General features: G+C 41.7%; 1 protein-coding gene across 1 annotated transcript in view; it reads left to right on the top strand.

Annotated features, from left to right (window-relative positions):
• Positions 1-9,708: 9,708 nt before the first annotated feature.
• si:dkey-183j2.10 (probable glutamate receptor) overlaps positions 9,709-15,155 on the top strand; it is a 9,428-nt gene continuing 3,981 nt past the window's right edge. Inside the window, exons 1-6 of the mRNA XM_051122524.1 lie at positions 9,709-9,864; positions 10,280-10,358; positions 12,781-12,812; positions 13,401-13,580; positions 13,719-13,945; positions 14,126-14,223. Of these exons, the coding sequence (XP_050978481.1) occupies positions 9,862-9,864; positions 10,280-10,358; positions 12,781-12,812; positions 13,401-13,580; positions 13,719-13,945; positions 14,126-14,223 (619 nt within the window). The 5' untranslated portion in view covers positions 9,709-9,861. The remainder of the gene's footprint in view (positions 9,865-10,279; positions 10,359-12,780; positions 12,813-13,400; positions 13,581-13,718; positions 13,946-14,125; positions 14,224-15,155) is intronic.

Raw genomic sequence — 15,155 nt, 5'->3', positions numbered from 1 at the left:
ATCATGCGCACTGGTCTGTCATTGGTCGAAAAGCTCATCGTGAAGCCGTGGAGTCTTGCTGAAGCCAGTAGAGACTGCGAGCGAGGAGAAAAACAACACGACAGACTTCCCTGATATGTTTGCGCGCATAGACTCCATGTTCACAAGCTACATAAAACGCCCGTGTACTGCATGGTTTATTGAGGAAGATAACAATTTTTCATGATAGTCGACATAGTAGCTAATAGGCTGATAATAACAATAATTACTATTACCGTTATCACCATTATTATGTTTTAAACCCAATTTCGTCCTTTTCTATTTTCTTCTGAACATAAAAACATCTTTTAATAGTACATTATGTGTGGGTTTTTTTAATAGCATTATTAATATTTTATTTTGTAATGAAATAATCTCAAATTGTTTTAAACAACCTGATATTAATTTATCTGTTCCTTTTTCTTCTGAATATATGAATGCAAGGTTGGAATTAACAAGGGCTTGTGGCAAAAATGTCCCATAGATTCAAGACAAAGGGGCAAGAAATGCCCCTGCAAGATTAAACAATGTATGAGGCCTGTCGGGATTAAAGGGGTCATGACATGGATTTTTTTTCCCATATGTTCCTTGAGTTTTACTTATAATGTTAATAAAGTTTTTTTTACACCAAAAATAAATAAATACATATGTGTACTAGAACATGCTCTGATGTTCAAAAAATGTTGAAAAATCAATGTATTTATTTTTTTTACATAATTTACATTATTGCAATACCTTTCTCCCAAGCCTGGCACAAATGGCTCGATTAGTTCCAGGTTTGATGAAGGCCCGCCTTCTGAAAAACTAAATGTTTTGTGATTGGTTAGCTGTCCCAGTGCATTGATTGGCGAACAGCTTTGACGGTGTTTCAGTACTGCCACACCCCTTGCCAAAGCAGCAAGTTCCATCTGCTCCGTTATAGTTAAGGATATATTAAGGTATAGTTGACTCTACACTAGTTTTGGGTCCTATCGTCAGCTTGCAAAATTGCTAATATGTGATATTATTGTGCTAATTTATTTATTTACATACTTAGTTTCATTGCCCGAAACCAGCACCATCTTACGGCTAAAAGCAGCCTAATCTTTTTAATACTTAATTTGTATTCAACAATTGAATAAAAACATTGTAAGTTAATAATTATAATGCTTACATTTCCTTAGTTATTCAAAAAGCAGCTACATAAAACGAAGAACATTAACATTATCAAAGAACATCATCACTGATTAGCCTAGCCTAGTCTAGTGCAAGTTTATGCATTAAAAAAAAAAAAACAGTTAAGTGAAGCTATCTACACTGTATGATGAATAAATCTCTTACCACGCACTGCACACATCTCTGGCGTGTTACGGCTCCAACACAGCCACCGGAGCAGATCGCAGCCACTCTAGTAGTCAATGCTTGTGTTTACACCTGCTGTGTTGCAGCTCATTGAGGCGTTCCAGAAGCGGCTCCCCACACTGCATCGCTAAAGTTAGGCTAATCCCCCACCTCATCCCTACCCACCCCCCAACCATTTGAATTTCTGTAGGTGGGATATATTTAATGATATTCTAATGAGCTCTGTGACATCACAACACCCGGAAAACAACGCCGTAGTCAAAACGAGTCATTCGTTGTAGCTCTTGAAGAGATTTTTTAAAAACTAAATATCTCTGTTTGGAGTGGGCTCGTAACTTTCAAAAAGTGAAAAAGCATAATAGGACCCCTTTAAGGGGCGGGTCCTTTAAGGCTTATGCCTGCTATGATAGGCTAACATCATTGCATAGGAAACAGTATCAACGCCCCCTTGCTATTGCATGTGTTTGACAACATGATCAAAAAAAAAAAATCAGACAAAGCATTATGAAATAATTTACTTACAGTTTGTGATGCAGCTGCAGTCAAATTTAGTGGCGCTTCATCTTTCAAAAAATGTTTCTTTGTGAACTCTCCATGACTCTACATGTGCCTCAAAACAATCCTCTGACATGGGATGCCATTAAAAATAAATTTTCCATTTGTTCCTTACGCTGGGATCCTTCTGATATCTGTACAAAGACGCGAACGAGCTGGTTAAACCAAACATGTCAAAGCGAACATTCTTTCACTCGATTGTCCTATTGACAACAGACTCAAGCACGTGGACTGTGTCAGAAAACAAACACGCATCTGTATACTGTATTCAGTGTAGTCATGATAGCGGCAGTGAATGTAATTTCTTTTGCTTTGGCCACGGCGCGGCACTCGCATTCAGCGCAAACAAGTGATCAGCCGTTAAGATACTGAACGTCAGTGGGCGGGGCCTATGGTGAGAAGGTGACTATTTGTTGATAGCTTGCTCTGGAGGCAGTGTTTATGCAAATGTTTGTGCCTGGGTGATGTCATCTTGCACCTCAGATCTAAACGAGCCATTTTTGGACCTTGATTAAAAATGATTTGTTTATAATGAGAAGGACATTTTAAGCTATGAAACTTGAGGATGTTTTAATGTTACAAAGACCTCTTATATGCCAAAAGATCAAGGCAAATTAGAGTTCTCATGTCATGACACCTTTAATTTAACTTTTTCCTCTGAATATATGAATACTAGGGTTGGAAATTCAGAAGGGCTTGGGGCAAAAATGCCACACACTTAAACTATATATTATGGGTGTCACAATTAAAATAAAAAGTGAAACTGAATGAAAAGTGTCAATTAGCAGAATTACTTGCTTTTACTCACTATTTTGTGCAGCGTTGAATCTTATAACCAACCAAATGTGTTTCTGTTGAACTTAGGAATGCACTGACCAATCAGAGGCGCTTAGATTAGTCAGCGCTGAAAATGAGCCTACAGAGGCTGTGTTCAGTGCACATGCTCGCAAATTTCCCCATCAAAGTGCAGATACGATGTAAATAAAAGGATAATTTTGTAGCTTCAGTGATTATGGACCGACATGTTTGTCTGTGAAGTGAGAATGTGACATGCCCAAAACCCAGACACAAAACAAAAACACCACCTTTTTTTTCCCGGAAGAGTGGGTGCAGCCATTTATCGACTTTATGGGTCTGACTTCTGGTCTCATGCGTGCCCAGTTTTTTCAGCTGTACAAAAAGCAGCTACAGAAAACAAACGAAGAACATTAACATTATCAAAGAACATCATCACTGATTAGCCTAGCCTAGTCTAGTGCATGTTTATGCATTTAAAAAAAACACTTAAGTAAAGCTATCTACTGTTATGAGGCGGTTCTCTGTGGCTCTGTCTGACCGTCATCAGCGGGAACCTTCTCCGGAATATTAGTTCCCACCCGGACCGCTTTTGGCCGAACTCCCCGCGGTCTTCCGCCGCTGTTGGCGCGCTCTGCCGCTATTTAAACAGTCCTTCCACAGAGACTAGTCGCGAAGTTTTGTTCTTGCGACATCACCGAGCGTTTACTACTGTTGGATTATCTGGATACTTTGTTTCTGACCTGGACTGCCTTTCGACTCTGATTCTCGCCTGTTGCCCCGACCCGCGCCTGGATATACCATTGTTGACTTCCGCCTGATACCCCGACCTTCTGCCCGATCCTGGTACTGTCTTGCTTTGCCCTAATATTCCTGTTTGCGGTGTTGATTGTCTGCCTGTTTGACCACGAGTTTGTAATAAACGGCTTGCAAATGGATCCACCGTCTGATGAGTCAATGTCACAGAAAACTTCGCCGCTTCCGGATCCAGCGGCTGTTTATCAACTAGCCCATGAAATGACTCGGCAGGGCACGGTGCTCGCCACGCATGAACATCAGCTGGATAAACTCACGCGCTTGTCTGATGAAATGCTAAGAGCTTTGCAAACTTTGAATACCTCTGTGTCTGCGCTCGCTCAAGCGTCGGCGGCCGTGCAAGCAGCCGCCGCGGCTCCGCCCCCCATGCCTCCTCCTGCACCCGTCGTCACCAACCACAGTGCACGTGTGTCTCTCCCGGAAAAGTATGATGGCACCCCCGGGAAAGCTAAGGGGTTTTTGATGCAGTGCAGTTTGTACATTCACCAACAACCTAACAGCTTCCTCAATGATGACAGCAAGGTGTCGCTGGTATGTTCTCTCCTGATAGGAAGAGCGCTGGAGTGGGCAACCGCGCTCTGGGAGGGACAAAGGATGACGTTCCCCAGCTACCAAGATTTCCTGAGGCAATTCCGTGAGGTCTTTGACCACGCCACCGGGGGCAAGGAGCCCAGTGAGGAGATTTTGGCGCTAAAACAGGGCACCACCACAGCGGCGGACTACACGCTCCGTTTCCGCACCCTAGCGGCACAAACGGGCTGGCCACCCGAACCACTCAAAGCAATTTATCGCAAAGGTCTAAGTCACGATCTCCAGTCTGAACTGGCCTGCCGGGATGAGGGCAAAACGCTCGAACAGTTTATGGAGCTGACCATCCAAATTGATAATCTGATGCGTTCACGCCGAGGTGGCCGCCAGACCCAGCCAGCTCGCCCTGCTCCATCCGCATCCAACTACAGTGCCACTTACAGCTCTCCAGAGCCCATGCAGATCGGGAGGACTCATCTGACCGAGGAGGAACGAGAGAGGCGGCTCCGGGACAACCTGTGCTTGTACTGCGGCCAACCGGGACACATCAGGGCCACCTGTCCCATCCGGCCCCCTAGAGCCGCACCATCACGGGTAAGCGCCAAAATTCCTAATCACTCCATGTCTATACCAGTCACCCTCTTGATTAATGGACAGAAAGTAGCCACCACAGCCTTTGTTGATTCAGGGGCAGAGGGTAATTTCATCGATGAGGCTTTCGCTAAGCTAACACATGTTCCTTTAATTCCATGTGAAACCCGTGTGGCCGTGGCAGCCCTAGACGGCAGACCATTGGGTTCCGGAGAGGTCCCCTTCACCACAAAGGATCTGACGCTTCTCATCGGACCCCTGCATTCGGAATCCATTCGGCTATTCACCCTACACTCACCTGAACACCCCATCATCCTGGGTCTTCCCTGGCTCGAACTCCACGACCCCACCATCTCATGGACCGAACACCAGATCACCAAATGGTCGGACCACTGTCAGCGTCATTGTCTCCAAAGCCTCTGTATACCCAGGTCCACAAGCGGCACAGCCAACCCCGTCGACGACGACCTCAGCAGGCTGCCAGTGGAATATCGTGACCTACAAGAGGCCTTCTGTTGTAAGGAGAAAGCGACCCGACTGCCTCCTCACCGGGCTACAGACTGCGCTATAGAACTCCTACCAGGAACCTCACCGCCGAAGGGTCGAGTCTTTCCCCTATCACAGCCTGAGACCGAAAGTATGAAGGCTTACATCGAGGAGGAACTACGTAAAGGATTCATCCGACCCTCAACATCCCCGGTCTCGGCGGGGTTCTTCTTCGTCAAGAAGAAGGATGGTGGTCTACGGCCCTGCATCGACTACAGAGGTCTTAACGAGGTGACAGTAAAGTACCGTTACCCACTGCCCCTCGTACCTGCTGCTCTGGAACAGTTACGCAAGGCCCGGTATTTCACCAAGCTTGATCTGAGGAGCGCTTACAACCTGATCAGGATTAAGAAGGGGGATGAGTGGAAAACGGCCTTTTCCACGACAACCGGGCACTATGAATATCGGGTAATGCCGTTCGGCCTCTCCAATAGTCCGTCCATCTTCCAGGCTCTCGTCAATGACGTATTCCGAGAAGAGCTCAACCGCTACGTCATTGTCTACATTGACGACATTCTCGTTTATTCAGAAAACCTCCAGGACCATGTTCAACACGTCAGAAACGTGCTACAACGTCTGATTCACCATCAGCTGTACGCCAAACTACCTAAATGTGAGTTCCACCAGACCAGCACTTCGTTCCTTGGATATATCATCAGCCACGAAGGGGTCACCATGGACGAACATAAGGTTGCCTCGGTACTCAACTGGCCTCGCCCACGCACCATCAGGGAGTTGCAAAGATTTCTCGGGTTTGCCAACTTCTACCGCCGCTTTATTCGAAATTTCAGCCTAGTGGCGGCGCCCCTCACTAACATGACTAAGAAGGGTCCCACGGTCCTGAAATGGACACCCCAAGGAGAGCAAGCATTCACCGACCTTAAGACCAGGTTCACCACAGCCCCCATCTTGCGTCACCCAGATCCTGAGAAGGAGTTCACCGTCGAGGTAGACGCCTCCAGTACCGGCATCGGGGCGGTGCTATCTCAAAGGCATGGGGTCCCGGGCAGACTATACCCCTGTGCATTCTATTCACGCAAACTCACCGCAGCAGAACGCAACTACGATGTTGGGGATCGAGAGTTGCTGGCTATGAAGTCAGCCCTTGAGGAGTGGCGACACTGGCTGGAGGGGTCTAAAAAGCCATTCTTAGTACTAACTGATCATCGAAATCTGGAGTACATCCGTGGTGCCAAACGACTCAACTCTCGACAGGCACGCTGGGCTCTTTTCTTCACCCGGTTTGACTTCAGGATAACTTACCGACCGGGCTCCAAGAACGGTAAAGCGGATGCCCTATCACGCCAGTTCGACCCCCAGGTGGACCCGAACCCACCAGAATTCATCATTCCCTCCCCGCTAATCGTGGCCCCTATACGTTGGGACATAATGGGAGAAATAACGGAGGCCCAAAACACGGATCCCACACCACCCGAGTGCCCCCAGGACCGCGTATACGTACCCGAATCCCTCCGTGAAAGACTCCTTCACCATGTCCATGACTCCCTCAGCGCAGGTCATCCGGGAATTACCGCCACCACCGAGTTGGTCACTAACAAATTCTGGTGGGCTACCTTGACCCCTGATGTGATGCGGTTTGTTCATCAATGTCCCACCTGCAACATGACAAAGTCCTCACACCAGAGACCGGCCGGACTCCTCCAACCTCTACCCATCCCGCAAAGACCCTGGTCCCATATCGCCATGGATTTTGTGACCGACTTACCAGCCTCCAATGGCTTCACCACCATACTCACCGTAATAGACCGCTTTTCCAAAGCCTGCCGACTGATTCCCCTCGCCAAATTACCCTCCGCCTGGGAAACCGCCAAAGTAATCCTGGAGCAAGTATTTAGGTTCTATGGAATCCCAGAGGACATTGTCACTGACCGGGGGCCCCAGTTCACGTCCCGCTTGTGGCAGGCGTTCTGTAAGCAGATGAACATTAATGTCAGTCTCACTTCAGGCTACCATCCGCAATCCAATGGCCAGGCAGAAAGACTTAATCAGGAACTTACCCGCTTCCTGAGATCCTACTGCTTCTCCAACCAGCAGGACTGGAGTCAATATCTCCTGTGGGCCGAGTATGCCCAGAATTCTCTGCAAAAACCGGCCACAGGTATGACCCCATTCAAATGTATACTTGGATATCAACCACCCATGTTTCCTTGGACAGGTGAACCTTCCAGCCTACCAGCCCTCGACCATTGGCTACAAAGAAGCGAGGAGACCTGGAATCAAGCCCATGTTCACCTCCAGAGAGCGGTACGGAGACTCGTCGAGCAAGCAGACCGCCACCGAAGGCGCAATCCCGCTTACGAATCAGGACAGTGGGTCTGGCTCTCCACCAAAAACCTCCGTCTTCAACAATCCTGCAGAAAACTCAATCCAAGGTACGTGGGGCCGTTCAAAATAATTCGACAAATCACACCAGTATCATTCCGTTTAGCCTTACCTGCTCAATACAGAATCTCACCCACCTTTCATGTCTCCCTGTTGAAGCCCGCTGTTGCTCCGGGAGGACAGAGGGACCAGGACGAGGCCGCTGCTCCAGAAGCACCCCCCCTAATCATCGACGGAGAGGAGGCTTACCAGGTCCGAGAAATCCTGGACTCTCGGCGTCGGGGTCCGGTGCTCCAATATCTCATAGACTGGGAAGGATATGGGCCAGAGGAGAGATCCTGGGTCAACGCCCGAGACATCCTAGACCCCACACTCACTGAAACATACCATCGTGAGCATCCCGAGAGACCAGCACCCAGACCTCGTGGAAGACCCCGACGTCGCCCCTCTCGCTTCAGGAGCCGCTCGCAGGGGGGGGGCTCTGTTATGAGGCGGTTCTCTGTGGCTCTGTCTGACCGTCATCAGCGGGAACCTTCTCCGGAATATTAGTTCCCACCCGGACCGCTTTTGGCCGAACTCCCCGCGGTCTTCCGCCGCTGTTGGCGCGCTCTGCCGCTATTTAAACAGTCCTTCCACAGAGACTAGTCGCGAAGTTTTGTTCTTGCGACATCACCGAGCGTTTACTACTGTTGGATTATCTGGATACTTTGTTTCTGACCTGGACTGCCTTTCGACTCTGATTCTCGCCTGTTGCCCCGACCCGCGCCTGGATATACCATTGTTGACTTCCGCCTGATACCCCGACCTTCTGCCCGATCCTGGTACTGTCTTGCTTTGCCCTAATATTCCTGTTTGCGGTGTTGATTGTCTGCCTGTTTGACCACGAGTTTGTAATAAACGGCTTGCAAATGGATCCACCGTCTGATGAGTCAATGTCACATCTACACTGTATGATGAATAAATCTCTTACCACACACTGCACACATCTGTGGCGTGTTACGGCTCCAACACAGCCACCGGAGCAATGTTTTTTGAGGAAAACATTTCAGCATATAATGGACTGATATGGTGCCCCGATGTTGAACTTCCAAAATGCAGTTTAAATGTGGCTTCAAACGATCCCAAATGTGGTTGTAAATGATCAGAGCCTTGGAAGAAGGGTCTTATCTAGCGAAACAATCGGTTATTTTCATTAAAAAAGTACAATTTAAATACTTTTTATTCTAAAACGCTCGTCTTGCCTTGCTCTCGTTGAACTCTGTGTATTCTGGCTCAAGACAGTTAGGGTATGTCGAAAAACTCCAATTGTATTTTCTCCCTCAACTTCAAAAATTATTTCAAAATCATCCTACATAGCTGCAAAAGTACCGACACAGGCTTTGCAAAGTGAACATTAAAAACACCCTTAAAAAAAAAGGTAAAACAGCTATATAGGACGATTTTAAAGTTGAGGGAGAACATGAGATGGGAGTTTACGACATACCCTAACTGTCATAAACCGGAAAAAAACAGTCCAGGCAGAGTAAGACAAGATGAGCGTTTGACATTGAAAAGCATATAAACTGTATTATTTTTATGAAAATAACTGATCGTTATGCTAGATAAGACTCTTCTTCCTCGACTGGGATCGTTTACATCCGCATTTAAACTGCATTTTGGAAGTTCAAAATCGGGGCAACATAGCAGTCCATCATATGGAGAAAAAGTTTTCCTCAAAAAACAATTTCTTTATGACTGAAGAAAGACATTAGCATCTTGGATGAAAAGGGGGTAAGTACATTATATGAGAATCTTTGTTTTGGAAGTGGACTTCTCCTTTAATTAATTAATCATTATTGCAGCATAAAAAGTAATAATCTACAATAATGATTTTTTGAACTCATGTTCTTTTTTACATACATAACTTTTAAACAGTTGTTAGTGATTGAAGTAATTGGACAAATAAAAATTGTCCTCACGAATGTAAAAATGCAAATATAGCCCCTTAATGGGAAAGTTAATGCTTTATCATTTTTCCCCAGATACACTGGTGTTGGAGGTCAAGCTAGTTGTTATATTCAATATTAGGCCAGACTGACCTAAGACACTGAAATTTGACAAAAATGTTAACATTTTAAATGTTCTATTATTTATCTTGCTTCAGAACATTCTATCATCCCACATTTCATTACAAGTATTTGGATGATTCTCTCCACCCCCCAAAACCCATTGGCTTTTCCCAAGCCTTTAGTGGGAACCCTCTAATTCATTATTGTAAAGCACAGCACTGTCTTGATCGGCGTCAGTGTCAGTGCAGCCCCAGCGCAGAGGAATTTCACTGCAGACATCATGGTAAGTGTGAGACTGGGATGATGCTGTTTGACTGATAGATCCTTTAGAAAGTCATTTATGTCTGTTTGATATGAAGTATGCTGGATGCTCTGAAAATGCATTGGTGGTCATGGTAGAAACTGCTCAAAGTCTTCAACTTTTATTTTTATTATTACAATTATTAACAATAAACAGCCTACCTATGTGTATGTAGAGAGAGGACTATTTAGTATTATTAACAGTAATAAAGCAGACTGTATGCAGCCTATACATACATGTAATATTGTAAGTGTAAGAAGTCGTCATCGTGTTTCTTATATGTAATCTAAAATTTTATTTACATTTTCTATATATTTTTATATAAAAATGTATTTTATATAAAATTTTATGTCATTATATATAAATATTTTAATAGAAATTGCTGTTTGGCTTGCAGGTCAGAATCAGCAACATGTTGGGAATTGTCTCTTGCGTATGCGTAGTATTGCTGCTGGGGTCAGAGATCTGCATAGCAGGTATTTCCAAAGTTTGATTGTTAATATATAAATATAATATAATAAAAGATAAACATTCTTAGGATGTTCTTTTTTGTCTCATGTAAAATTGTTCAGCACATCAAATAATTTCTTGTATTCCATCTTAGAATCATTTCTGCTTCTACAAGAATACAATAGAGGCATTAGTTATTTTTTACAGCATCTCATGTAATTTCATAAACAGCAGCTATGATGAAATTTGTGCCAACTCGTCTTGTCCTCACCGCATGAAGTTCTTGAATTTCACAGGCCTGTCATATGATAAATAGCTGAACAGTTAGCTGGGCACATCATCAAAGATAGTGACCACATCCTGCTTGGCACACTTCATACCCCACTCTGACAGAGAGGAAGTCAGCCAGCTGAAACCTTCTCAAAAACGGTTATAAATCAATTCAAAGCCTTGAACAAGCAGAACAGTGTTTAAGACATGCCAAGCTATGACAGCATGTCGGGGACCCTCTGTGTCTGTCATAAATTCAATAGGAGGAGCTGATGAGTGTCAACATCACTCTATGGTGTTGATGGAGTCCTGAGGGCCTCGCTTAATTTCAGCTTCAGATTTGCTTTGACTGCCCTTACCAGGCCTTTGTGATCAAGTGACAATAAACAATAACTCCAATTAGTCACAGCTCAGCCCTGCAATGAGATTGCCGTCTCTCATTTCTGAGAATGCTGAAAAACACAGCCAAACGTTGCGGGTTCCGGAAACCCGGAAGCTGCCTAAGAGGGCATCAAACGCAGCCGTGCCATTCACTCATCATTATCTCCCTGAGATTCGCAGACGGAGCGAGGATGGGGCTTTTTTCGCTAAAGATGGCTGCTGAACAAAAGGTTCTCTGATGACTCTGGCTAATTTAAGATGGAGCTATTTGTGACACAAATGCAGCAGGAAATGAGACTCCCAGCCAGAGAACTGATTTGGCAGATCAATAGAGGAGCCACTGAAATCTTGGCCATGTCTCTGTGTCAACTTGAGGTCCCTTTTGAACTAACGCACTCTTAAACAGATCTGAGGTTTTCAAATGTGTTTACTCAGTAGGACTCTGTTCTTTTTGTTTTAACCGAAATGCTTGTTGATTTTATGAACAGGGTCCTGTCATAAGATCTTAGTATTATTTACACTACCGCTCAAAAGTGTGGATTCAGCATGATTTTAAATTAAAACTTACACTACCAGTCAAAAGTTTAGGAACAGTAAGATTTTCTCTTCTGCTCACCAAGCCTGCATTTATTTGATCCAAAATACAGCAAAAGCAGTAACATTGTGAAATATTTTTACTATTTAAAATAACCGCTTTCTATTTGAATATATTTTTAAAAGTAATTTATTCCTGTAATCAAAACCAAATTGTCAGCATAATGACTCCAGTCTTCAGTGTCACATGATCTTTCAGAAATCATTCTAATATGCTGATTTGCTGTTCAAGAAACATTTATTATTATTATTATTAATAATAATAATATTTAAAACAGTTGAGTACATTGTTTTCAGGATTCTTTGATGAATAGAAAGATCCAAAGATCAGCATTTCTCTGCAATAAAAAGCTTTTGTAACATTATGCACTATCCCCGTCAAAAGCTTGGAGTCAAAGAAATTATAGAAATTAATACTTTTATTTAGCAAGAATGCTTTAAATTTATCAAAGTAATAAAGAGATTTTTAAAGTTACAAAAGATTTCTATTTCAGATAAATGCTGTTCTTCAGAACTTTCTATTAATCAAAGAAACTTGAAAAAATTCTACTCAGCTGTTTTCAACATAATAATAATAATAATAATAATAATAATAATAAATGTTTTTTTTAACAGCAAATCTAAATATTATAATGATATATAAAGGATTATGTGACTGGAGTAATGATGCTAAAGTTTTGAAATCACAGGAATAAGTTACATTTTAATATAATTAAATATAAATTTAATAATATAAATATAGTCAAATAGAAAAGTTATTTCAAATAGTAAAAATATTTCAATTGTACTCTTTTTGCTGTACTTTGGATCAATAAATAAATGCAGGCTTGCTGAGCAGAAGAGACTTCTTTAAAAAACATTAAAAATCTTTTGACTGGTTGTGTATATTCAGCAAGAATGAATTAAAGATCTGAAATTAATGCTTTTGAACTTTATATTTAAATTTAAAATTATATATACATTTTTAAATTATATTCTTGGGCAGCAAATCAGCTTATTAGAATATTATTTCATATTTCTGAAAGATCATGTCATCCTGAAAGACTGGAGTAATGGCTGCTTAAAATTCAAATTTGCCAACATGAACAAATGACATTTTAAAATATATTAAAATATTAAATTGAAATCATGTTTTTGCGTTTATTATAAATTAATTATATAAATAATAATAATAATAATTTTATTATAATTTTTCCATTTCAGCAAGGCAAGAACTGATAGTTACCACTATAAAGGTAAGGAAGTTTAAAAATGAAAAGTATGGTGTTATTTTGCATTTTAAGGAATAATTAATTACTCACCCTCATGTCGTTCCAAACCCGTAAGACCTTTGTTCATCTTCAGAACACAAATTAAGATATTTTTGATAAAATCCGAGAGCTTTCAGACCCTGCATAGACGGCAATGCAACTACCATATTCAAGGCCCATAAAGGTAGTAAGGACATTGTTAAAATAGTCCATTTGACATCAGTGGTTCAACCATAATTTTATGAAGCTACGAGAAAAACAAAAATAACAACTTTATTCAACAATTTCTTCTTTTCTGTGTCAGTCTTTCAGTGTCATTACTACCTTTCTGGGCATTAAAGTATACGAAGGGTCAGAAAGCTCTCGGATTTTCATCAAAATTATCTTAATTTGTGTTATGAAGATGAACGAAGGTCTTACTGTTTTGAAACGACATGCGGGTGAGTAAATAATGACAGAATTTTTATTTTGAGGTGAATATTCCTTTAATATTATTTATAATTTCATTATATGAATAACTTATTTAATTTAATCATTTGGATTATGCTAACAACTTAATTTTTGAAATTTCAGCAAGACCCCTACACAATGAGCAAGGGCTCGCAGTTGGAAGGCTACTGTATGGATCTGCTGACAGAGCTGGCTAAGAAACTGGGTTTCAAATACAAGGTTCACCTGGTGAAGGATGGAGCATACGGCCGGCAGGATGAAAGTGGAAACTGGAACGGAATGATTGGGGAGGTTGTTAGAGGGGTACGTGATGCGTTTTACAGAAAAACACACAATAGTACTGGTATTGTACGGATGCATATAAATCAAAAACCAGCATGGCAATGAAATAATCCTGATGATATTAAGTAATGTCAAACCTTTCATGTGTTTTGTTCACAGGAAGCTGATCTCGCCGTTGCTCCCCTCACTCTCACTGCTGCCCGTGAGAAGGCTGTGGGAATGACAAAACCTTACATGCAGACCGGAATCAGTATCCTCCTCCGCAAAGATATCGTTTCTGAAGAGGCCGGGTTTTTTGACTTCCTCTCCCCCTTCTCTGGGGAGACCTGGTTCGGCATCCTGATTGCATACTTTGTGACTGCAGTCTGCATCTGCATTGTGGGAAGGTCAGAGAAAGGAACAGAACAGTAGAGACAGAACAAGAGCTGTTACTCATTTACTACACAAAACATTTTACACAATACTATTAGTACAACTGCTGCACTGTTAATAAGGATTGTTTCTAAATAGGATTTATGAACTTACCTGAACTGAAACTCTATTCTACATTTGTTTTTTGAATCAAGATTGAGTCCATGTGAATGGAGTCAGCCTGAGACCGAGCCAAATCGCTTCACTCTTCTTCACAGTTTGTGGTACGCTGCGGGAGCCCTAAGCCTGCAAGGTAATCATCCAAATGAATGTCATAGCAGTATTTAGGGGTTATGCACTGAAAAAGCCCAAAGTCCTGACCTTTTAAATGCAGCATAGTTTATCAACTTTCCAGTGTTCATCATATCCCTTTCAGTCATTTTGATTTGGTTTACCTTTTTTTTGCTATATGTCTTGCAGTATCTGTGGAATCTTCACCAAAATGATTTCAAAATAAGCCTCACAATAATCACTTTTTGTGCGTTAATAGTGCATATACATTTTTTCTACAATAACAATCTATATTTCAAGTGGTCAAGTAGGATTTGGCGTAAAATTGCATGCTTACATCATGTCCATGAGTGTTATTTTAGTAGTATTTATATACTATTAAAGTTTTATTAATATTATGGCACTTTTATTAATATTTATGTCATTCACTACGTCACATTACTATTGTGAATTAGCATTTGCTTTTATTTATTTTTCAGTTTTCATTTCAGTTTTAGTTTAATTTTGTTAGTTGCTTTTGTTTTTATTTTCCTTTTTTTAATATTACTATTTAGGTTTAATTTATTTTAATTTCATTTTCAATTCAATTTTTGTTTTTGTTTATTTCTAGATGCTTCAGTTTAAACTTGTTTTTAATATAATATTCATATTATTTCAGCTTTATTTCAATTTTTAGACCTTTTTTTATTTTATATTACTATTTAGGTTTTATTTTTTTAGATTTAGTTTTATTCATTTCATGTCATTTTAATGCTTCAAATTAAACTTATTTCAGTTCATCATTAAAAGATTAGTTCACTTCCAGAATAAAAAAAATCCTGATTATTTACTTACCCCCATATCCTCCAAGATGTTCATGTCTTTTTTCTTCAGGATTTTTCTCCATATAGTGGACTTCAATGGGAGCTAACAAGCTGAAGGTCCAAATTGCAGTTTTAATGCAGCTTCAAAGGG

The sequence above is a fragment of the Labeo rohita genome, chromosome 11, assembly GCF_022985175.1.
Source record: "Labeo rohita strain BAU-BD-2019 chromosome 11, IGBB_LRoh.1.0, whole genome shotgun sequence".
Taxonomy (NCBI): Eukaryota; Metazoa; Chordata; class Actinopteri; order Cypriniformes; family Cyprinidae; genus Labeo; species Labeo rohita.
This window is presented reverse-complemented; position numbering and strand designations above follow the sequence as displayed.